Here is a 23,374-nt window from a genome sequence, read left to right as displayed (position 1 = left end):
AGCCGCCCCGCCCCGGGCCCGGAAGGCGCTGGGCCGGGCCGGGCCATGCGGGCGGGCGGCGCGGCGGCGGCGGCCGCTGGGCTGCTGGGGGCGGCGGCGGCCGCCGCGGCGAAGCTAGCGGTGGGGCCGGGCGGGGCGGCGGCCGGAGCCTGGGTAAGGAACGAGGAAATGGGCGCAGGGAAGCGACGTGCGTCAGCCGGGCTGCGGCCTGCCCCGGCGGGCGGTACCCAGCCGCTCGGGCCGCGCTTCGCGCTGCCTCTGTCACGGGGAAGCAGCGAGCCGGTGCTTCCTGGTGCTCTTCCTGGGGGTACCCGGCACTTGTCTTAGGAGGGCTTTGCTGGGGAAACTGGGGCGGTCCTGGGGAGCGGTGCCCGGCTAACGCGGTGAGGTGAGGGGAACAGCCAGCAGGCTGAAGCGAGTCTGCTGGCACGTAGAAGAGAGAAAACTAAGCCCACCTCTGAAAGCCCATTTGCAGTGCTTTTGTGGCAGTTTTACTTTAAAAGCAGCACGTTAGTACGCTCGAGTATCAAAGAAAGGGCTTGTTCTCGGCCCTCTGCTTTGCTAATCATGTTGCTCCGCTCCTTCTCTTGCTCTGTTTCTGCTTGCTCATGACAAGAGGGAGGGGTGGAGCAGTTGGTTGTGCTGCTCATCCGACGTGCTCACCTGGTGAGCTCTCCTTGGGTGTTGGTAAGGGGTGATCTTTATCTCAGTTGCGTTTCTCAAACCTCGTCGTGCTTAAGGTTAACATGGGACTGCCGGCCTTTCGCCTCAGGCATGCGGTGTCCTTACCTGCGGAGGTGAAGCTCTCACCCAGGCGGTGTCAGTGCGGAGGCGCTGAGGCAGGTAGCATGTGCGTATCATAAAAACACACCGGGGAGACCCATTTAGGCATAGAGCAGGTGGTGTTATTCATATGGAAAATGTACATTTGGACTTAAAATCCAAAGGAGAATGCACAAGAGAAACTGGATCTGAAAAAAACCCCAGCCTTGCATCTGGACAAAAGAAAATCAATTTATGTGTGATTATTCGAGATGGTTATAAAAGCAAAAATTTCATACTTGCCTATTCTGATGATCCTTTCCAGTATACCAGAAAGGACGGCAGGAAGGATAATAAAAAAAATTTACATCCTGCTAGTGTTCCCGATCCCCACCAAAAAGCACTAACAGAAAAGCAGAGTGTGGAATGACTGAAAATGTTGACGACATCTTTTCTGAGTATTTTTCTGCTTTGAAATTTATAGAAATGTTTCCCTCTGTTGGTTTTGTTTTTTTTTTAAGGTGCTACACAAAGTATTTTGTCATTGAGGAGGAGTGTTGTTAGCAGGTCAAGGGAGGGGATCCTTCCCCTCTGCTCAGCACTGGTGAGGCCACACCTGGAGTTCTGGTCCAGTTCAGAGCTTCCCAGGACAAGAGAGAGATGGACATACTGGTCGGAGTCCAAGAAAGGGCCACAAAGATGGTGAAGGGACTGGAGCACCACTCATAGGAGAGGCTGAGAGAGCTGGGATGGTTCAGCCTGGAGGAGATAAGGCTCAGGGGGACCTCATCAATTTTATATAAATACCTGAAGGGAGGGCGCACAGAGGACCAAGCCAGGCTCTTTCCAGAGGTGCCCAGTGACAGGACCAGGGGCAATGGTCACACACTGAAACACAGGAGGTTCCCCTCAAACATCGGGAAAACACTTTTTTGCTGTGAGGATGACGGAGCCGTGGCACAGGTTGCTCAGGGAGGTCGTGGGGTCTCCATCCTTGGAGACACTCAGAAACCATCTAGACGTGGTCCTGGGCAACCTGCTGGCTGGACTGGGTGATCTCCAGAGGTCCCTTCCAAACTCAACCATGCCATGATTCTGTGATTATGTTTCTTTTTTCTGGATAATTTCAGATCCATTCTAGGTGGTAATTGTGAATTAAATTAATCAGTTTATCTGTAAAACTATCCAAGTTTTAAGTAAATGCGGTAATCTTCCTAGTAGCTTAAATTACACAGGACCATAGACACTTAAGCGTTTCAGAGGTCTCACTGAATCCTGCACGCTTGCTACAAAGGCATTTCTGCAAGCAGCCACATGGTGACAGGAATTCAAGCAGTTTTGTGTTTGAGGAATAACTACAGAAATCTGAAAATAGATCTGAGAGCAGCCATCACTTGTGCCGTGTGGAAAGCATCAGCAAATGTTAAACGTGTGTTGTTGCTTCTAAGAGGTTATGATGTAGGATAGCAGAATACTCGATGGCAGCACAAAGATGGATTTCCTGGCCAGAAGGATGTGTTGTGATGGCCTGGCCTGAGAGTGGCCTGGCCTGAGAGCAGCCTGACCAGGAGGGGTCATTTCACTTGGAACAAAAGTCTTCCTTTACATTCCCTTCTCCCCTGCCAAACTTCATCTAAAATTACTTCTGCCACATCAGGAGTGGTTCTGGATTATCTGAAGTGTACGCTGAAATTAATCTCATTTTAGAAAAGCAATCAGAACACTAATCCTTGACTCACTGGGCTGGCTCAGCTAAGCCTTTGGCAGGGGAGGAATTCATACCTCCCTCCTTCCTTGTGGGAACACCTGGGGATGTTCCTGTCTCTCTGACTGCATGCCATTGCAAGGACCACTCCCCTGCCTAGAACACAGAGTGACTTGACATCTCTGGAAAACCTTCCTGCTGGGCATATGCCACCTCCAGAGCACACTGCATCTGATTTCCTTGGTTCTGCAATAGAAGAAGATCAGAAGAACCCATGGGTTCAGGGGCACTTTTGAAGGTAGCATAGCTGCTGTAATGGTGGGATTCAGCTTTGCTCCACCACTGATTGACTCACAGACTAATCTGAATCAGGACCTCTGGAGGTCTCTAGTCCAGTCCCTGCTCTGCAACAGGTTGCTCATGACCTTCTCCAGTTAAGTTTTTATATCTCCAAGGTTGGAGAGCCCATGGCCTCTGTCCCAGTGTTTGATCACCTTTGTTTTTCCTTGTATCAGATCAACACTTCACTTGTTCTAATCTTTACTTGCTGCCTCTTGTCATATCCCAACACAGCTTGGAACAGAGCCTGGGCTCCATCCTCTGTACACACTCGGGCAGGTGGGTAAAGACAGTAGCAAGATCTTTTTTTAAGGTGCTTTTTTTCTAGCAATGTACCTCAGTAGGCTCTTTCTGATCCAGAAATAATATACTGAATGTAGGTGAAACATAGAGAATTGTTTTCCCCTCTCATCTCTTTACTCCCAAGTCTGCCAACCCACTAGAGGTATATGTGGATGTACACAACTTGCCCAGAGCAAGGTAAAACTGTCTGGTCATACAGGCAGAGGGTGAAGCCAGGAGGCAAACCTCACCCCACAGTGAGCCATAACACAGCAGCAGGTTTCTTCTGTAGAAGGCCAGTAGCAGCTGGGTATGGTTGTCCCTCTTATTCCTCTCTGCAGAGTTTGCTGTGGGACTGGTAGGAAAGCAACATGCTTCACTGGTGAGAATCATTTTGGATCGTTTACCGTTGCCCTGATAAAGTTGGAGACCTTTGTCACACGTGGGGCAAAATGAGGCTAAATACCTGAACTGTCCCTCTCTGGGATGGGGTTAGCCTTGGAGAGCTTGCACTAGCTATGAGCCAGAGCTTTATGGCCCTTCCCCTTTACCTTTGTGCTTGCTACATCACTTGCTTCAGAAATCCCTGTGGCCTCCCCTAGCTTGCAGTTAATAATTTCTTCTTCTGAGTAGGAGCAGAGGGTGATTGGTGACCCCCATTGGTTTAGGCGACAGGCAGGGGGCTGCCGTGCAGCTGTTCCCACAGGGCAGGTGTCACCTCTTAGCTGTGTGTGTTGGTGGCTTCATACCTACATTTCTGTCTGCTTCAAGATGGAGCCTACCATGGACTGAGAGAGGTGATGGGCCATGAAGGCATGATCACTATGGGCTTTGACAAAGCCTTGCTTTTCCTTGGCCTCATGTGCTCCCTGAGTGTTTGTGAGAGTCGTTCTGCCTATGATTTCCTCCCTTGGTGTCTTCATGTGAAGTACGCGACACCCAGGGGCTAGGGAGGTGGCTGCAGCAGCTAAAACTATGGGTGTGGGGCGAGACTGTGAATGGTGAAAGCTTTTTAGGCAAAGCTTTGCCCTTTTTTCAACCTGAAGCTGTTACATGTCTTACCAGGTTGGCTGAGGAGTAGCTCTTTCCTGAGCACCTAGTTGGCCTTGAAGGTCCTTGAATTCAGAGGTTGGCTTTGTTGCTGCTAAACACTGCAGCAGAGAGCTCTCAGTAAATCTGCTCTCCAGCGAGCATGCAAAATAAAGCATGAAGCCACTCAGCTCTCACTTTCCTCTCAGAGGACCCTGTTCTGCCCTCACTCCAGGAGTAAAGACAGGCCAGGTGATGGGAGGTGGTGAGGACCAGTGGCTTGGGACCACACTGGTCTCAGTCTGAATTCACAACCAACAGGTCCTGGACCACACACAGTGCCAGCACAGACAGCTTCAGTGTTCCTCTCTGGCAGAGCTGAATTCTACCCTTTTCTACACATCTAGTGATGAGTGAAGGGCATTTCACTGGGATTGCATGTGGACCACATCAGGAGCTTGAGAGCCTTCTGGAGTTTGGCTTCTGCAATGGCAGCTGCTGTATGCTGTTCTGGCAGTTCCGGGCTTGTGGCCTGAGCCTGGACTCACAGCAGGATGCACCAGGATCATGTTCCATCCAGGCCTGTTTCCTCGCTTCTGTTTCTTTCTGCGATTTAATATATTTGTCTTCATGTAATACCAGCCCGCCCTGTTAGGTTTTGCTCCAAAGTACCTGTGAAATAGGGTGAGTAAGCAGTCAGTGAGAACACATGGAGTTTTTCCCTTTTGTCCTACAGCTTCCTGTGCTGCTTCGCATCGGCTGTGTTGGCCTGGTGTTTGTGTGCAATGCGGTGATGTGGACGCTCTTTGCAAAAGCCCTGCGACTCTCGTCCTCCTCAGCCACTGCCTCTGTGACGGCGACAGCCTCCAACTTCATCTCTTCAGTGAGTAGATCCTTTCCCCAGGTGCTGAAGCCTGGAGGAGCACAGCGACGTGGGAACAGTCACACTATCATGTGACTGTCCATAGCTTACCTCCCAGTGCAACTGTCATCGCTGGCTGCAAAGGGAGAGTTACAGGCAGACGTGAAAGGATTGTATTGGGCCTCAGCTGTTCTGCCTGTTTTTCATGGCAGAGGCTGTAGGGTTTCTCTGGGTGGTGTAGGAGGAAGGGCCTTGCTGCCTAGTGCAGCACCTTGCAGCAGCTGTACAGTTTACTGAACTTATCTAATTGCCAGGGAGAGCTGGAGCTGGTAGCTTTGCTTTGTTTTGCTTTTCCTTTGCAGCATCTCACCGGTGACAAGCCAAAGCCACCCTAGCTGGGTATGAAGACGCACTGACTCTAGTGACAACAAGAGCATTTCTAACCCACATGGTTTTTTTTCTGCTTGCTTTTCTCAGCAGCTGTCTTGTTTCTGTGCTCCAACAGCTCACAGCCAGCCCATGGTGGTGTCCAAAACTCAAATCAGTGGGGCCCCTTTTTTATCAACCGGAGTCACCCAGTTGACTGGACATTTGGCTCCCAAGAGGTGCTGGGAAGTCAGCAAAGCACACGCGCATCTGCCAATATCCTGTTCTGGGGCACAATCTGGCTGTGCTTCCAAGCTGGATGGTAGCATAGGTTGTCACTGGCATCGCCAGCAGCAGGCATTTTTCCCTCAAGCAGTTTTTCCAGGACAGGCTCTCCTAGCAGAAGTCTCTGCAGCTCTGGCAGCGCAGGAGGCTTTGAGATGGATTGGCCCAGTAAAGCTTTGTCTGTCTTTTCCTTCAGGCCATCCTGGGCAAGCTTCTCTTCGGGGAGTCATGGAAGCTTCTGTGGTGGGTCGGCCTCGCCATGACGCTCTGCGGCCTCATGCTGCTGCATACAGCTGCGCCCCAGCTGGCACATCTCCCAGCAGAGAAGAAGGAGGCATGATGGCTGCCAGAGGGGGCACAGCACCTTGCCACCCCTCACCCCTCGCCAGCCTGCCTATGGCCACGGACCTGCTGACCCCTGCTCGCCTGCTGATCTGCCAACTTGCAAAGTCACATCGATGGCATCTTTCCTGGAAGGCTGGTGGTGGTGTGGTGGCAGCAACAGCCTCAGAGGGAGCTAGTCTGTTCTGAGCCAGTATTGTGGAAATTGGGGCCAGAGGCCTATCAGCTGCTCCTCCTCTTCATACCCTGTGGCCGCGGAGCTTTCCTGTTCAGGGAAGGCTGAAAGTAAATGTGGTGGCTGTGGAAGGTGCCTGTACATCAGTACTTTTCCATAAGAGGACCGATCTCAAAATAGAAAAGCAATCAGAAGCAGAAACTGAAGGCAGCTGGTATGTTTCCTCTGCTGTTCCTGACTTTCCTCTCTGCCTCTTGAAATGGCCCCATGCCTGCCCTAAGCTCCTGCTGCCTGTAAGGCTGTGGAGCCTTTTATTAATTCACTCAACTTCCCCTATCAGCCACATACCCCATTTAACTTGCCATTTGTATCTGATGCCTGTAATTCCCACTTAGCCCTTCCTGTTATTCACTGTCAGACTGCTCCTCTTCCCTTTAAACTCTTAACCAGGATGGGTTTTTGATTGCCATTCCTGCTGTGTGTAGGTCAAACTGTAATTTTGGGAGAATGCAACAGGCTACATGTAAACAGGCAGCCGCTTTCCCTGAGAGTGTCCATGTTCAACACACCCCCATCCCCCTGCTTAAGTTGGCAATAGCTTTAACATTTGGTAAAATGGAGTTTCTCAAGTAATTTTTTTTTTTACACCTCTGGATGATGCTGATTTCCATTCATGCAATGTAATCGACCACATCCCTGGCACCCACACATGTGCTAAATTTTGGGTCAGTGATTACTCAGTGGCCAGGATGAGATGCCTGTCAATGCAATACATGTGTCAGGAATCATCAGTTCTAAGGCATTGACTTCTTTCCCATGCCTACGCATCTTGTTTTACTAGGAAGTTTTTTAGTTGCAATCCTAATCAAGAAATATAATGATGCCTATAAATGTATGCATCGTGCTGGTGATATCTCTTGTCTGCTCTGGGCTTGCCAGGTTGCCTGTGTCTTCTTGTAACCACATAAAGTGAGTCATGATTGTGGCATGTGCAGCAAACCAAAGGACACATTTCTGCAAGCCTCTGTGTCAGAACCTGTCAGGTTTGTCATGACTGGCAGATCTGCACCACGTCCAGCAGGAGTGTAAAAAATAGGCTTGTGGGTAGAAATGCCACTGGGATTGGGTTTGTGCCTTTTCCTTCTCCATATCAGAAAGACGAAAAGTCAGTGTCCCCCAGAAGAGGCCAGGAGCTGTTTGCACCAAATCTCCTGCTTCAAAAGAGTCTAACTCATCATGTCATCTCCCGTCAGTGGGTTCGTAAGTGTTCCCCTCCGAAGAGAGGAGCTGCCTATGTGGTGGGGAAGGGGGCATAGTGCTCCAAGTGCCTTTCCTCCTTACCAGCATGGGTCTTTGCACCTGGGGAGCTCTGTGGGTAGCAGCAGAGATAGAAAGAGTGAGACGTGTCTGGCTGCCTGGGAAGCTGGGACATGATGCGGTGACCCAGCATCCGTCATAGGTCTGTGGAAGTGACAACCAGGAACTATGTATTTCTAAATACATCAAGTCTCCTTAGGCCTTTGTACATGATGGAGAAATAACAAAGGCTGCAAACCTGATTTGTTTGCCCTTGTTATTAACTCTCAGCCAGCTGTGAGCCATGGCCGCCTTCACACAAACAGCAGAAGAACCAGACTCTCTCCTCTCTGGTTAATTTGGCTGTTGCTCCTCCTTCTAACCTGTTGGAAAGTTTTTTAACATGGACTATCTAAAAACTGACATTTCTTTATTACAGTTGTTGTTGGAAGTCAAGGTCTAGGAGATGTTTGCACACATGCAGGAACCGTGGGTGGCATTATCCTTGGTGATGTTCACTTTTAAGGCAAGAGAACGTAAACTGGGGCTGTAAATTTGCTGTCATAAATAATTGAAGGTGGGAATGGAAGCAATATTTCCTCCAGTTCTTGCGGGAGGAAAAGATTGCTGAGCAGGGTGCATTTTTTGGCAGAATCCCTTTCTTCTATGTACACAGGGTTTGGCCCATGTCTGCCAGTGTTTCTTGTCACTGTGGGGCCAGGGCTGCAGTTGCTATATGACAAAGCGGTGCGCTTCTGGTAGATGGGCATATGTGGTCATCCAAAATGCAGCTGGAGGTGATCTCAAATAGGGGTGCCAGCATTTCCAGATTAAAATACTGTCCAAAGCTCAGTGACTGAAATGTAATATTTGCAGATACTTGGACCACACACACACACACAAAAGTGATGCAAGACTAATACGCAAGCTGTGTTTGAAGAGCGGGAGGTTCAAATGTGGTAGACCTTGTAAGGTGGCTGAGGATCATGGCCAGCCGTAAGACCTTGGTTTACCAGGGCAGAAGGTGGGTTATCCTTCGCAGAAATGTGTTGATTTTGTCTGGGATAGAGTTAATTTTCTCCATAGTAGCTGGTATAGGGGATATGTTTTGGATTTGTGCTGGAAACTGATGCAGGGGTGTCTTAGCTACTGCTGAGCAGGGCTTACGCAGAGTCAAGGCCTTTTCTGCCTCTCACCCCACCCCACCAGCGAGCAGGCTGGGGGTGCACAAGTAGTTGGGAGGGGGCACGGCTGGGACAGCTGAACCCAACTGACCAGAGGGATATCCCACACCATATGACATCATGCTCAGCATATAAAGCTGGGGGAAGAAGAAGGAAGGGGAGGACATTTGGAGTTAATGGCATTTGTCTTCCCAAGTAACCATTATGCATGATGGAGCCCTGCTTTCCTGGACGTGGCTGAACAGCTGCCTGCCCATGGGAAGTAGTGAGTGAATTCCTTGTTTTGCTTTGATTGTGTGTGCAGTTTTTCTTTACCTACTGAACTGTCTTTATCTCAATCCACAAGTTTTCTCACTTTTATCCTTCTGATTCTCTCTGCCATCACACCAGCAGGGAGTAAGCAAGCGGCTGCGGTGCTGAGTTGCTGGCCAGGGTTAAACTGCAAGAGGGAACTACACTAGTGTGCTTGCGTGGAGTTTTTGCACACTTGAGCCAAGGTATTTCTAGAGAATAGTCTCAAGCACACGTTTCCACTCAAATTCCAGCGAAATACACTCTTATTTGCATATCTCCTAGGTGTTCTCTGTAATGAGTCTTTCCTGGACCTCCCCTCATTCTCAAACACAACCCTAATTTTTTAGCATCTTGTTCATCAGATTTTCCTCAAGCAGGGCTATATCATGTCACACTTTAAACAGTGGAAGAAGCAGGTGCATGAGTAATAGCAAGACTCACAATGTTGTTCATCAAGCTTAAAGTAAGTATTCTTGAATTAATGGTGGGAAGTGTTTTGAAAAATCTGTTGTATAAACAAAGTCCAAGAGTATTATATTCTAAAGTAAATAATACCTTGTTTAACTTTACAAGGAACAAAGCCAAATGAAATTATAGTTGCAGTTGAACCGTAAAACATAGTTTGATTGATTAGATAAGGATCTATACGTAAAACATGGGAAATGTCCCTTCTGTTTTTGACAAAGAGCCACTGAAACTTGGAAGGTTTGTATAACATCTCAGTCATAGGATGTATCAAATAACTTGAAGGAAGGTGTCTTTGCCCGGGTGATAAGCAGTAGAAGTAGATGCGATAAATAAGTTCGGTAGATTGTTCTGCCGAACTTGGTATATTTAAAATTTCCAAGGAATTTAATTCCATGCCCTGTCTTGACCCTTCAGAGACCTTAAATATTGATCACATTGCAAGGGTGTCACACACACGCTTAATTACTCTAAAATATTGCAAGTGATGGGGTATTTTCAAAGAAGGAAGTCATGGTGACTCAACATCCCAGAAGAGTGGTGCTATGGCTCTAACCTTGGCTGTCAAAGAAAAAAACATGAAGTTCTGCATAAATGGGTAGAAATCCTGACGTGGTGGTGCTAGGTGCTGAGCTCGCCTTCTGCAGAAAAGCAGCAGCAAGCCTTCATTTTGGGGGTTCAAGAGCCGCAGAGGGGAGTTGCGCAGGGTGGGCACTTGTCCACAGCAAACTGTGTGGTGCCTGCAGCTTGCTTGGTCTTGGAGAAAAATCTGGGGTGAGCTCAAGTCAGTGGTAAAAGCCTGCCCAGGAGAGCTAGGAGTTTGCCTCTAAAAATCAAGTGTGGGCGGTGTTGCACCATGTCACTTTGTAAAGGAAAGGATTGCAAGAAGGTGACTTTTCTGAAAATGTCCTGAGGAAGAAACAAAGTATTTTAGGCTGTAAAGTAACACCTTCTAGCTTCAGGTGGAAGATGATTGTTGGACTAGGTGTTTCAGTGCCCTTTCTAAGGCAAGTCTGTGTCTAGATACTTTTAACACCCAAAAAAATGGTCAGTGACTTGCCTGTAAAATCTGAAATGGGGTCCTGGGCCATGGGCAGGGTTGGGGGGAGGCCCCAGGGGCCAGGCAGGGCCAGTCAGTCCTGTTGGTGCCCTCAGGGCCCTCACATAGTCAATGGCTGTACCTAGGGTGTTGCTTCAAGTGCTGGAACCCCCCAGTTCAAGAGGGGTATTAGGAAACTGGTCTGTCAGAGGGATACCAAGACGGCAGGGGCCTGTGAGGAGAGACTGAGGGATGTGGGCTTGCTTGGAGATAGGGAGGCTCAGCCTGACTTGATAGCAGCCAACACGTGGTTGGAGAGGTGTTACAGAGGCAACAGAGCCAAGCTTCTCTCTGTAGAAATGGCCAGAAGAAAAAAAGGCAACAGGCACAGGTTGTTTTGGTTGTTTCAAGCTGTCCGTCAGGGAAAAAAAGTCACCAGGAAGTTAGTTGCCCAGAGAGGTGGCAGAGTCTCTGCCCATGAGGCTCAGCTAGACAAGACCTCAACTGACCTGACCTAGCATTGGTGACCATCACATCTGGGCAGAGGACTTTCTGTGACCTATGGATGGATTTCATGGGCAACACCATCTATAACCAAAGCTGATTTGCTCTTTTGCCTCCGAGTTTGGCAGCTCCCGTTAAATGCTGCTGTGCTACAAATAGGAGGTCCCTACTTGCAATGCCATACAGACCTAGGCCACCAGAGGCTTGTTGGCTAACCACAGAAACCATAACAGGCGCATATGCATTCATAGCCTGAAAACAAATGCACTGTTATAAAAGAAGGATCCCACCGTACTCAGCCGCTGATAATGAAGTGCTCTGTGCATTTGAACCTTTGCTGGTTGAGGAGACAGCCTGCTGCATACAAAGCTAGTGGTGGCTCCCAGGGCAGGGTAATGTTGACCAGCTGCAGCAGCCTGGCATGGGGTGACCAAAGCACTGGGAAGCCTGGGATTTGCAGTGCTCCATCCCATACCTGCATGCAGCACCACAGTAACCCATGTCCAGTAGCAGCACTTGACATAGAACACCATTTGCCCTGCTGAGCAACCAACCAGCCACTCTGTTCATTCTCCAAGGAAATTTCTTGGTTTCTGACTGTTTGATAATTATCCTCGTTTTGTTTTTTTCCTCAGAGTTTAAGGAAAAGTGGTGGTGAATAGCTGTACTAATTGCCAAGGCTTCCTAAGCAGTTCCTGGGGCTACTCCATGCCCTTGAAGTCCCAAGGGATTGCTAGTGCTGGGTTAATGGCTGCGGAGCTCCTGGGCTGCGCCTCCCACTCTGGTTTTGCTGGGGGGAGATGCTGCATACCCTGCTCACCCCTGCAAGGGTGTTGCACGGCACAGAGGCCCCACTGTGACAATGGAAATAAGTGGGAGGGGACAACTGGAAAGAGTGGTAGTAAGTGGGGTGTGGCACATGGTACCACTGCTTTTTTGGAGACACGTACATTTTGAACCCATTGCTCAACCTCACTTGGCTCAGGGGCCACTATGGGCTGGGGTTTCATCCCTCCTGTGGGAGCTGGGGCTGTGGCTTGGCCATGTGAACAGCTCACCACCTCCCCTGATAAAAGTGGAGCCTCTTTGTTTTTGCAGCAAGAGGTAAGAGTCAAAAACTCTGCTTGGCAGTGTGACCTGCCCTTGGTGCATGTGCACGATCTGAACATCAGCCAGAGCTAATTGCTTTCAATAAATTAAAGTAATGCTTAGGGAGAAATGAGCAGTGCCCCAGGGAAGGATAAGGCATTACAAATGCTACAAGCAACTGTTTCCTCATCCAGAGAGGAGGTATTTTGGATTACTTGTTCCCTTCAGGACACTCTTGAGTTAGGCAACATACTGGCATGGCTCTGCCAGGAACCAGTGCTGCAAGAAAATGCTTCCTAAGAAATCCTGGTGGGAATGGAGCTATTCCAGCTGCCCACCATGGTGAGAGCATCTTACACTGCTGTGAAGGGCAATGGCCTGGACACTGAGCAGAGGAGTGAGTGGTAGTATGCTGGCTTGGTTGCTTTTCAGGACAAATAACCACAGATCCCTGCCCTCAGTCAAATCCACCATACCGAGGAGGCTACTGCACATGACATCCACATGTCCAGGGATGGGCCAAAGCCTTTGCACCTACCGTGCTTTTGGTCTGCTCTGGTGTGGCATGTGAGCCAGGTCTCCAACACTGGACAAGACCGGCTCCTTCCTGCAAATCCTACTGGTCAAGGAAGTTCTCCCTTCCCACCATGTAGCGATTCCAGTCACACTGCTGGCTGGTGGGGATGTGGCATGGCATAATCTGATCAGTAGTCTGTAGACTGTGTACATCTACATGTATATAGACACACAGACCCACACAGACAGATGGGAGAAGGTGTCTCATCACCCCTGCAGAAAGAAATGTTACTTGAGGACACTGGCATCAAGTTTCTGTTTTCTCACTTAGACATGTGCAACCAAACATATCACGTAGGTGGGGATGTATTCTGTCAGTATTTTCCTTGTTCTCTGAAGCTATTTTGAATATACGGATAAACTATTTTATCCCTGACTCAATATTTGTATTATTTATTTCCTTTCCCTTACCATTTACTTTTTGCAGCCCTCTTTTGCTTTATTTTTCCTCATACCTTTTCATAGTTTGCTTTAGGTGTAGTCTGTCAACATGTGTCCACACTGCAATCAGTCAGTGTGGTCATACATGTACACTCGAAGCTAGTTCATGGGTCAGTGGCAGTAGGGTGGATACGGCCCTGGAATAATTGCACCCACACCGTTGGACCCTTTCCAAGCACACGGTGCAGGATTGCACAGTGTGGAGGGGGTCCGTCTCCCCATCTTGGGTCTCTTGATGGGGTGGGACAAAGGTGAGAGGAAGGAGTTAGCAGGCTAGGACTGTTCAAGTGTGAAAAAGAGACAGTGGTGGTTTGTAACGGGGGCTGAGATGACCATGAGCTTCATGGAGAAAGTAAGCTGGCATAGCTGCTGACTGCCTCCTCTACCACGAAGACGGGGGCCGCAAGGGAAGCTAGTAAGCAGCAGCTTCAAAGCCAGAGGAGCTTCCTTCTCTACAGTGTGTCATTCAGCTGATGAACTCTTGCCCGCAGGACGCAGCAGATGCTGGCAGGTTCCTTGAGTCCAAAAAGGAGGCAATTTTGTTAAAAATAAGAAGCTGCTGTCTGAAAAGTGACACAATAGAGATCTTTTTTGCCATTTCCTGCACAAAATTCTAAAGTGTTTTGCTGAGGAGCAGAAGTACCTTATCCTGAGTCATTTTAGTCCAATACGTAGCATAATCTTCTCAGCACTGGAGCATACTTATTTCAGTGTTTCCAGTGCAACAGTTGTACCAGAGTTGAAGGTAAATCAGTCATAGTACTGAAATCCCAAGTTCAACTTTCACACATAGTTGCTCCCTGTATCTAGACTGATTTTGCAGTTTTGCCTCTTCCATCTCAGTCAGGGAAGGAGAAAGGGATCTTGCAAAATAACCAGAAAAGGTATTGTACTATAGCATTTTGGCTTGCTGTTAAAGCAGCTCTGTATTTTTCCAAGATAGCCTGACCTAAAACCTAAGTTTCCTGTGATGACCACAAGACTTCTCTTTCAGGGCAGGGAAAGTACTACACAAGAGCATTTTACCTGAGTAAGGATCACAAGGCCATAAGCTTACATTTGGTATATGTATGGTTGCAGTCTCTCTGTTATCTTTGTCTTTTCCTTCTTCAGGAGCAGACTCCCTGGGTGGTGCTGGGTTGGGCACAGAGCAATATGGTTTTCATTCCTTTCGGAGGTAAATGCCCAAAGCTAGTCACCTACATCCTTAACTTTAGGTCCAAGACTCCTCTTTCAAGATTCAGTGAGAAGGAAACAACGGAATTTCTGTAATAATTTTATTGGCATCAATCACTTCTCTGGTATTTGCCTGTGAGAAACTCATTACCAGGTAGCTGGGGCCAGATGACTTGGAATCAGTTAAGATCTGGGCTTGGCCATCTTGCATCAACCGCTGACATCTGATTGCCTGCCACAAGTTGGCTCATGTAAGATTAGAAGAGAATCTGCCTTCTGGGAACAGGGGATGCCATTTGGGCATAGCTGACAGGCCACTGTCACGGCCCATGATTGGTGTACGTGAGTGAGAAGTGATCGCATCAATGCTCCTTTCAGAGTAAAAGCAAGCACAACATATCAGGGTCATTATGTGGATGAGATGTGTCCCACTACTAGACAATTCTTAAAAACCAAGATACAAGAGTAATGAAATGGTGAGGGGATGACCAACGTAGCATCGCAGTTGAAGTCCAGCTTAAAAGAGATGGACCAGACCCTCAGCTGTTCTCTGTGTATTTTTTCCCTTTTTATCCCCACAAGACACCTCATTACTTACCATTCCCTAGGCAGTGATTCAGGAAGGACTCAACACGTACTAGATGGTACATGTGCGAGCAGTCCTGCTGTGGTCAGTGGAAGGCACCTTCTTACTGTGGTGCCCCTCAGGACCCAGACGTGGGCTCAATGTGTGTGTACCTTGGTGGATACACTGCTCACCCCTTGGCACCCTGGAACAACTCTGCAGGGGAACTGGAAGGATTAGTTCACCTTTACAGAGTGCCAAAAAGCAGACCTGTGGTGCTTTTGATCTCTCTTTTGAGTGTTACTCTGACTGCACATATTTAAAAAAAAAGAAAAAAAAAGGCAAAAAACAAAACAGAAGCAATGTGAATCCTTAGATGGTTACAAAAAATGTAAGTCAGTACATTACTGTTATAAAAGGCAACTTCTCCATAACTAGGCATTGGGTGGAACTTCATGTCCTTCCTACTTGGAATCAATATCCGTGGTCATGCTGTGGAAGTTCTGTTTGTTCTTGTCGGCTTTGATACACAAAATAAACAAAACCTGAGTCAAAGGGCAAGCTCATAAATAGGGCAGTTACTGGGGAATTCTAATTTTGTTTGTGTTTTATTATTTTCTTATGTCAGCTAATAAGGTGACTTACTTTGCAACAGATAAGGTTGATGGCCTCTGGTTTCTGGTTTTGCTAGCTGGGAAGTGGGTTGCTGAAGTTGTTGTTGGTAGGCTGGAGATTGCCTGTGAAAAAGATATAATCTGCTTTTGCTAGTTAGAAGAGTATACTTCTATGAGACGGATTGAAGAGATTAACTCTTGTTACTCTTTGGGAAAAAATATTTTAAAGGGCTGGTATTTTTTATAGGTTCACCAAGGAGGAGGAAAAAAAGCCACGCTGCTGAACCACAGCCGTACACTTTGGCTATTCTGGCCAGCAAAGACAAAAGGAGATTTGCCTGTAGGAAGGACAGAGATCACCTGCTGACAACATGAAACAAGCTGAAACCATGAAACCGTGTCTTTGAAAAATGTTCCTGCAGTTTAAATCCCTTTTCTCAGACCTTGTCAACGCTGTCTTGGTGGGTATTACAGTTCAATGCCCTTCCTGGCAGGACAAGCTTGTACGAGCCAGGGAAGGAAGCTCATGCAGGAACATTGTACCATATGCCAAATTTAGTGCCCCTGAATTGAGATACTACCAGTGCATAGAAAAAGATGATGGGAGCAGGCAAGACCAGCAGCTGTGCAAAGTGAAAGGAGAACTGAAAGCTAGATGCTGTCTCCTGGCATAAAATAAAAATTCCTGTAGACAGCGAAAAGGTCAACCACCTTCTAGTATTAAGTAGGCTCAAGGCAGAGCAGAACCCACAAGCATTTAACTTCTACACTCTTTTCTTGAATTCTGAGGTTCCAAGTGAGGGTCAGAACATGCAGGCTGTTGAAATTAGCCTTTTGCAAAATCCTATAGGGCTGCAAATGTGACTGTACCTAGTGAAACATACCCTGCCTCCACCACTGACCCTCCAGCATGCACCTACATAAAATTTTTTCAGGAGCAAAATGTTATCAACATCAACCTGTTACTGTTTGCAAAAATCTGTAGTTTTTGCTGCAGGACTACTGTGTCAACACAATTTAATCTGCCTCCAACCAAGCATGGATGATATATATGTAACAGGTTGAGGCTGGATTAGAAAGTTACTCTCAGTGCCTTCAGACGAAGTGGATTACTCTGTTGCTGCAGTTAAGTGGAAACCAGTAATATATATCATAAACATTCAGATTACAAGTATTGTTGGTTATGTTATTGTACCGACATTCCACGTATACTTTACTTCATCCCATGCTGATTCTAAACAGAAATGTCTTTCACCTTCCAGGAGGAAAGAAATGCAGAATAAAAGCAATGCTGAAAGGTAAAGTGGAGTTGTAGTGGTTTTTTCCATAGTGAAATATGTACTTGCCAGCACATTGTCTGGTGCTGAATGGTGAGTTGATGCTCCATCTACTAAGAATGTTGGCAGTTCAGATGTTAATACAGATGTCCTGTGAGATTACAGATGCTAGTGAACCTTCGGGTACCCTGGGATGCACTAGTCATGCTCTCAAGGAAGGACACCCAATGTACACCTGCCAGCAAGCAGTGACATGCCCAAAGGGTGGGATCTGCTAACTCAGCACCTAGCTTGCACCAACATTTCAGCACCAAATGAAACAGTCCTCCTAAAGTAAATACCTAGCTACCTGAATTGATGGAGAAAAGTTGGTGCCTTTGAAGGCTTCCACAGGGAGCTCTTGTTTAGGGAGATCATACATTTAAACAAGCCAGCCTTGCAGACTGAATCCTACACTGCTTGACCCTGGGCTGCTGCCATGAAGACAGGCGGCGGGGGGGCGCTGGGGCTGCTTCTGTGGCTGACCCACCTCTTCACTTTTTGGTATTTAGGGACATGTTTGTATCTCTTTCTGGCCACCGTGCCCATGTCACTGTTGGCCTATGCCACCAGCTCTCCCCTCCGTGGGGTAGACTCATCTCTCCATCTTTGGTCACCCCCAAGGACCAGGGTGGCAGTAGGGCATGTGAGGTCCAGCCACCTCCTGGGCAAAGCCCTTTGGTACAGCTGTCAGCAAAGAACAGCCAGCGACCGGCTGCTGATCCACCACATTTCTTGCTCCTCCTGGACATGGCCTGCTTCTCCTCTTTCCCACCCAGTGCTCCCAGTGGGCTATCTCCCCTGGCATCCTCCAGTGGGGAAGGGGCCACCACCAGTATCCTTAGGCTTTCCAACCCATGTGTGTAAATGCTGAATTTCAGCCCAAAGTTTCAAGTGTTTCTGTCCAAAACATGATGATAAAAATCTCATTAACTTCAAAGAAAGTCACACTAGTCCTAATGAGGAACTCTGTTTTCGTATGGTTTAAATGTTTGTAGGCTGCCTTGTAAAGTTAGCCCTCGAGTTGCAGACCCGGTAACCTGGATGTTAGGGCATAGGTGCATTCTTGTTACTCATCTAGCCCATGTTAGTCAATGTTTGTCGGTGAAGGGTCTGTCCACTCATCATCTGATTGTGCAAATCCACCTTCCATGTGAGTTGGGATTTAAGTTTCACTGGTTTTCAGGGTCTGACTATGTGCAGAGGGAGTTGTAGTCATTTTTTTTTCGCGGGGACTTCCCTTCTCTAAACACCACACCTTGGCAGTGGACCTGCTGACACCTCAGAGCGAGACACTGATAAAAAGGGCAGTCCGGCTTCCGTTGCCACGCTCAGAAGCAAGTAGCAGACGCTACTCACGAGCTTGGAAGCTGCTGGCAACACAGGCTCCTCAGGTCGAAACGCCAAGAACTATGTCCAGGAACACTGGTGAGTTTTTAACCCTTGATACAATAGCCTATGTTAGACGTGCAGTTTGGCAAGTCTCCTGCGGGGAGGATGGCAGCTCCAGTGGAGATGGAGGGCTTCTTACCCCTCTGACTGCTGTGGGTAATACCTGGGGGAAAGGTGGTTTGGTGCCACTGCTGCTCACAGGGGATAGGTTTGCTCTAGCTGCGCAAATTCTGATTTTGATGGATCGGTAAACCAACTGAAAAATGCTACCCACTTTTCGTCACTTTTCCTCAACCTGTCGACATCTGGCTCTGTCAGTGATAATAGGAAAGAAATGCAGCTTTTCTAAGCTTGTTCTGTGTCAAGGGGAAAGGAATTTCTTTCTTTCAGGCTACTTAATTGTGTAGATTATTTCTCTTTAGTGATCTGACAGAAGTTTCACAATAACTGAAAAGTGGACTTACTTGGACTTGAGCTCCATCCCTTGACTGTTCTGCCTGCCCTATTGTCAGAAGATCCTGCATTTACCTAGAAAGGTTCCTGAATCAGTCCTGTAGCAGGTGCTGAACTATCACTGCTGGCTGTGCTCCTGGGGCCAGCCCAGCCCCAGGGTGCCCAGGGTTTGGGGCATAGCTGAGCAGCTGTGTGTGCAGGCTGGGTGATGCCTGCAGCACAGCCAGGAGCAGGTCTCCACAGCCATCATGAGGGGAAGGGTGTCCTGACACTGCTGTGAGCCCCTTGATGTCAGACCTCTGTACTCTGGGTGTGGATGGGCTGAAATTTTCCAGAAAGTCTCGGTGTGCAGCATCTTTGGGATGTGATCTCACGCCTCTGTGATGTGAGAGAGTGTTTGCTGGAGGTTGGGCAAGGATGAGGAGTAAATGCAGGTGTCCAAATTTTGCTCTCTCTTCCAAAACTACAGTTCTCATCCCACTTTTCTTCTGTCCTTCTGAGCAGCCCTTATTCTCACTGAAGCCAGGAACGCTATAAATGCTCTGCTCCGTATTAATATCTTTTTCCAAACACATCATCTTGTCCTCATGGAAAAAAGGCCCCATATCCTTACCAGTGCAAAGCCTTCATGTCCCCATCTTTGTTCTGGGTGACCACTGTGCTCTCAAAGCGCTGAATGACTTCCCAGGAAGGTACCATGCGATGAGGCCAGTGGGTTAGTGTAGGAAGGAGCTCTAGAAGGGATAAATCATGGAACCAGGAGATAAAAATAAAAATACTGTCTTTAAATTTCTTCTAAAAAAAGGAAGAAGTTATCTGGCACGGTTTGGGGTTTGCTTCTGGCCTGCCCCAAAAGCAAGCGCAGCCAGGGCTGCCTCTTGCAGCTTGAGCCTCCGTCCCAAGTGTGGGTGCGTTCTCAGCATGCCCAGCTCTGCTATAAATCATTAATTCCTGTGCTGGCAAACTATGGAGCCTGCAGGCAGCTGGGCACAGGGCGTGTGGGCACCTGGCCCCGTGGCCTGGGCAGGAGGCAGAGCAGGAAGCCAAAAGCTGCCCGCAGGGGCTGCCCAGGGAGGGTGGACCGTGACCAAGCCACTGCCTTGCTCCGTGACATTTCTTGGCATGGGACACTGTGCCAGCTGGATCACAGGGTATCACAAGTGTGTTTGCACAGGCGTAAGTACAGCACAATTGACAGCCAGTGCTCGGGAGGACAGGTCTTTGACACCACACTCTGCACTGTCTGGGCATATTCCAAGGCAGCTGTTCTCTGTGGTTTTTCTCTGTGCATCCTCAACATCAGTGATGTCCAGAAACAAGGAATGGAAATGCAGTCCCTAAGTTAGGGAACACTGGAAGGATGGACTCCCCAGGGCTCTTTTCCTCATCCCTCCAAAGCCCTTTCCCATCACCGGGGCTGTTTTCTCATAGCTTCTCAGCCTGGCCCCAGGGGTTCCATAAGGAACAAGGTCAACCAGCTTTGGTGGCTGGAGATTTGCTAATGCTGAGGAAGACTCACTTCCCCTTCCTCCTTTTTGAGAGAGTTAAGCAATTTCAGCTGAAATTTTTTGATGTATACATACATACGACCCCCGTTGCTCAAAACATCATCCTGAGATTGGCACCTGGCAGGCAGCAAGCAAACAAAAAGTACTCAAAAATGAAATCAGTTAATGAAAGGTGATGGTCAATTTTAAGTCTATTAGCTGTATCACTGATAACTGTTTTATAACTGAGATAAATATGGTTTATATAGTTGCTAAGAAGAAATACACAGAGGTAGTAATCTGGTGGGGATCCATGAGCAATCAGTTCAGTTTTCTCAAGGCTGCAGTTGCTGTCCAGCACAGCTTGCAGTGGGAAATGTACCACTGATTTCAACCTGCCCTCGATCTGGCCCTGCCTGTGGCATCTCTCATCCCACAGCAGCTACCACCAGATTTCACTCTCTTCAATGTTAGGGACGGCTCTTGTCAGTACTCAAGTTGGAATGGTTGTCCGGTACCATGTGAACCCGTCAAAACATTTTGTGAACTAATCCTTTCAACCATTATGCTTTGACTTGCTAATTTCAAAGTTACTGTAAATGGTTTTAAATTTTGTGACTCTCCCATATCTGAATCACTCATGAGCCAAGTGCTTTTGAGGTATTGTTACTCCCTACTGTTTGTGCAGAATTTATCCTTTAAGGATATTTAATGGGCAAGTACAAGACAGGTTAGACACTTCCAAAAAACATAGCTGGGCCATGTTCTGACATGCTCCAGCTTTCCCTGTCACACCTGGGCAGCCTGCTGCCAAAGCCTGATGCAGTGACCCCCAAATCCCCATCTTTATTGAAAGCTGAGGGCTTTCACTTCTTTGCTCAAAGGCTTCACTCTTTGCTCAAGCAAGAGGGTTGTGCCTCTTGGAGCTCTGCTCCTACACTGCAGCCCTGAGCCCTTTTCCCAGCCCCGCTCCCATCCGGAGTTGCAGGAGGGGAGAGCAGCCTGGGAGATGGTGATTTTAAATGCTGTGCCCTATGAAGTCAGCTGCTGTGTTGGGAAAGAATGTGAGCAGGGTACCTGGCAGGGACTCTAGCTGGAGTCCAAAGCTCTGCTGAAGTCAAATGGCAAAAGCACCAGTTGGCATGAAGTGGGGCAGAGTGCTGCCCCCCACATTTAGCATCCCCCTAGATGGGCAGCATCTCTGCAGTACAGCTGGCTCCCAGCCCCAGACCTTCCTTTGATACTTGGGTTGTAGGAGAAACCAAGTCCTTGGGAAAAAAAAAATGTTGCAAAGATTCACATATGCAGACTTCTGCAAGAGGTTGATTAATGGCACGTGTGGTATTATTCGGGACTAATTTTTGAGGGGAAAATACAAAGAATCAGCTTCAGAGTCCTGAAGAGTCCCATTTCCCAGGCTCATGGCATCCCAGAGACACTGGGGTCTCAGCGATTGAGGGGAATCGAATTTCAGCATATTTGGTTCACTTCCAGCTTCACTGTGTATGCCACGTTTTGTAAGAAACAATTAAAGCTACTGTTAATTATTATTTCATAACATGAAGGATGTGTTCAATGCTATTATAAGGCTAGTTTTTGATCAGAGAGAAATATCCTGAGATAAAATCCCAACAGTAAGGTTTAATTTTTAAGCTGCCCTGTGCTAGCTGGGGACCGCCTGGGAGCATCACCTCTAAATGTGTCTTGGCAAGCAGCGCTTTCTTCACCTGTCCATATTATTATTATTATTATTACTACTACTACTACTACTACTACTACTACTACTACTACTATTACTATTACTGCTGCTGCTGCTGCTGCTACTATTACTACTACTACTGTTGTTTAATACCTGCAATAACAAAGAAACATTTGTAATATTCAAGGAGCTGATGCACCATGTGCTCAGCAAGGCACAGGCATGCAGCAAACAGGAGTTACTGTCACGACATTGTCTTTGACAAGGTGCCACCAGCAAAGCAGCTGAGCAGATGGCAGCAAGAAGGAGAGGGCTCAGAGATGTGGCAGGACCATGGGCACTGCCCACTGGGATGCTGCAGTGGTCAAGACCTTTGGTGGCTCCTGTGCGAGATGCTTAGGGGAGAGGAGCTGCCCTGCAGCAGCTGTGGCGGTGGGATGCGGATGTGCTGTCCCCAGTCCAGTTTCAAGGGAGAAGCAAGACTTTTGCAGAAGCAAGACTTTCAGAAGTGCAACAAAACTTGCAGTCATGCCATCTTCCTGGCCCATGGCTGGCTGCCGAGCTGGCTCATGGCTGCTAGCCCCGCAGCCAGCTGGCAGCATGCAAGGGCAGGCCATGGGCCAGCAGACATGGCTTTCCTAACCAGTGAGATCCCATTCACAGCCTTTTGGCTGCTGAGGAAGCAGCCCCAGGGGCGCACAGTGGGCAGCTGCCCATGCACGCAGGTGCTGGGATGCCGGCTGGATGCCTGGCTGCTGGCAGGGGCAGAAACCCTCACACTGTCTCCTACTGCTGCTACCTCCCTCAAGCTGCTCATTCCCCACTCACCCAGGGCAACCTCACAGGCCAAACATCCCTCAGACTCCCTGGGTGGCAAGGGAGGGAGGCAGAGGCACATGGCACCAACCCGGGGCCAAATAGTTGGAGGGTGAGGCAGGCACTCGTCCCTGCTGCGGGCAGGTTGCTGCAGCATGCTTACCAACACCAGCCTCCGTAACCCATCCCAGCAATATGACTCTCTATATAACTCTATATACATATACTAAGTATTTATATTATTACACTATACTATATTATACTATACTATGCTATACTATTATATTATATTATATGATACTATACTTTTTTTTTTGTATATATAAACTGTTGTACCATCCATTAGCTTTGTCAATCCTTGGTGTGTTTCCTTGTGCTAGGCCACTGGACCCCTTAGATGTTTTGATGACCCACAGGGGTCTGCGAAGAAGAAAACTGTCTTTACTGAGCAATTTACCATCAACCCCCTTTTCTCTTTCCTTTCTACCTCTCTGCTAATGGCCTTCCAGAGACAAGTCTGAAGGTCACTGGGATTGACTTTCTCAAGAGCCAGAACTCCCTCTTGCACCACACGGATGCATACAACATCAAGAACCTGGTGGTGCGGCGTGGGCAAGCCTTTCAGCTCCAGCTCAGCTTTAGCAGGGAACTGAAGTCTTCTGACAAGCTGAAACTGTGCTTCGGCATTGGTAAGCAGGTCCCCTCTCCTCAGCCACCAGGCAAAGTGGGAGAGCTCCAGCAGCCTCGCAGTGCCATCCAGCACAGCGGGGTCATTGTAGACCAGTGCAACCCTCCCACATCTCACATTGGGTTTGTTTCCA

The 23,374-nt window shown here is 48.2% G+C and overlaps 1 protein-coding gene across 1 annotated transcript in view; it reads left to right on the top strand.

The window, feature by feature from the left end:
• Positions 1 to 14: 14 nt before the first annotated feature.
• Positions 15 to 23,374, top strand: part of TGM4 (transglutaminase 4) — a 33,900-nt gene continuing 10,540 nt past the window's right edge. Inside the window, 5 exon segments of the mRNA XM_075083456.1 lie at positions 15 to 153; positions 4,854 to 5,000; positions 17,893 to 17,925; positions 17,927 to 18,134; positions 23,063 to 23,242. Coding sequence (XP_074939557.1) covers positions 46 to 153; positions 4,854 to 5,000; positions 17,893 to 17,925; positions 17,927 to 18,134; positions 23,063 to 23,242 — 676 coding nt within the window. The 5' untranslated portion in view covers positions 15 to 45.

The sequence above is a fragment of the Phalacrocorax aristotelis genome, chromosome 2, assembly GCF_949628215.1.
Source record: "Phalacrocorax aristotelis chromosome 2, bGulAri2.1, whole genome shotgun sequence".
Taxonomy (NCBI): Eukaryota; Metazoa; Chordata; class Aves; order Suliformes; family Phalacrocoracidae; genus Phalacrocorax; species Phalacrocorax aristotelis.
The sequence above is the reverse complement of the archived record's forward strand: the minus strand, read 5'-3'. Positions and strand labels throughout refer to the sequence as shown.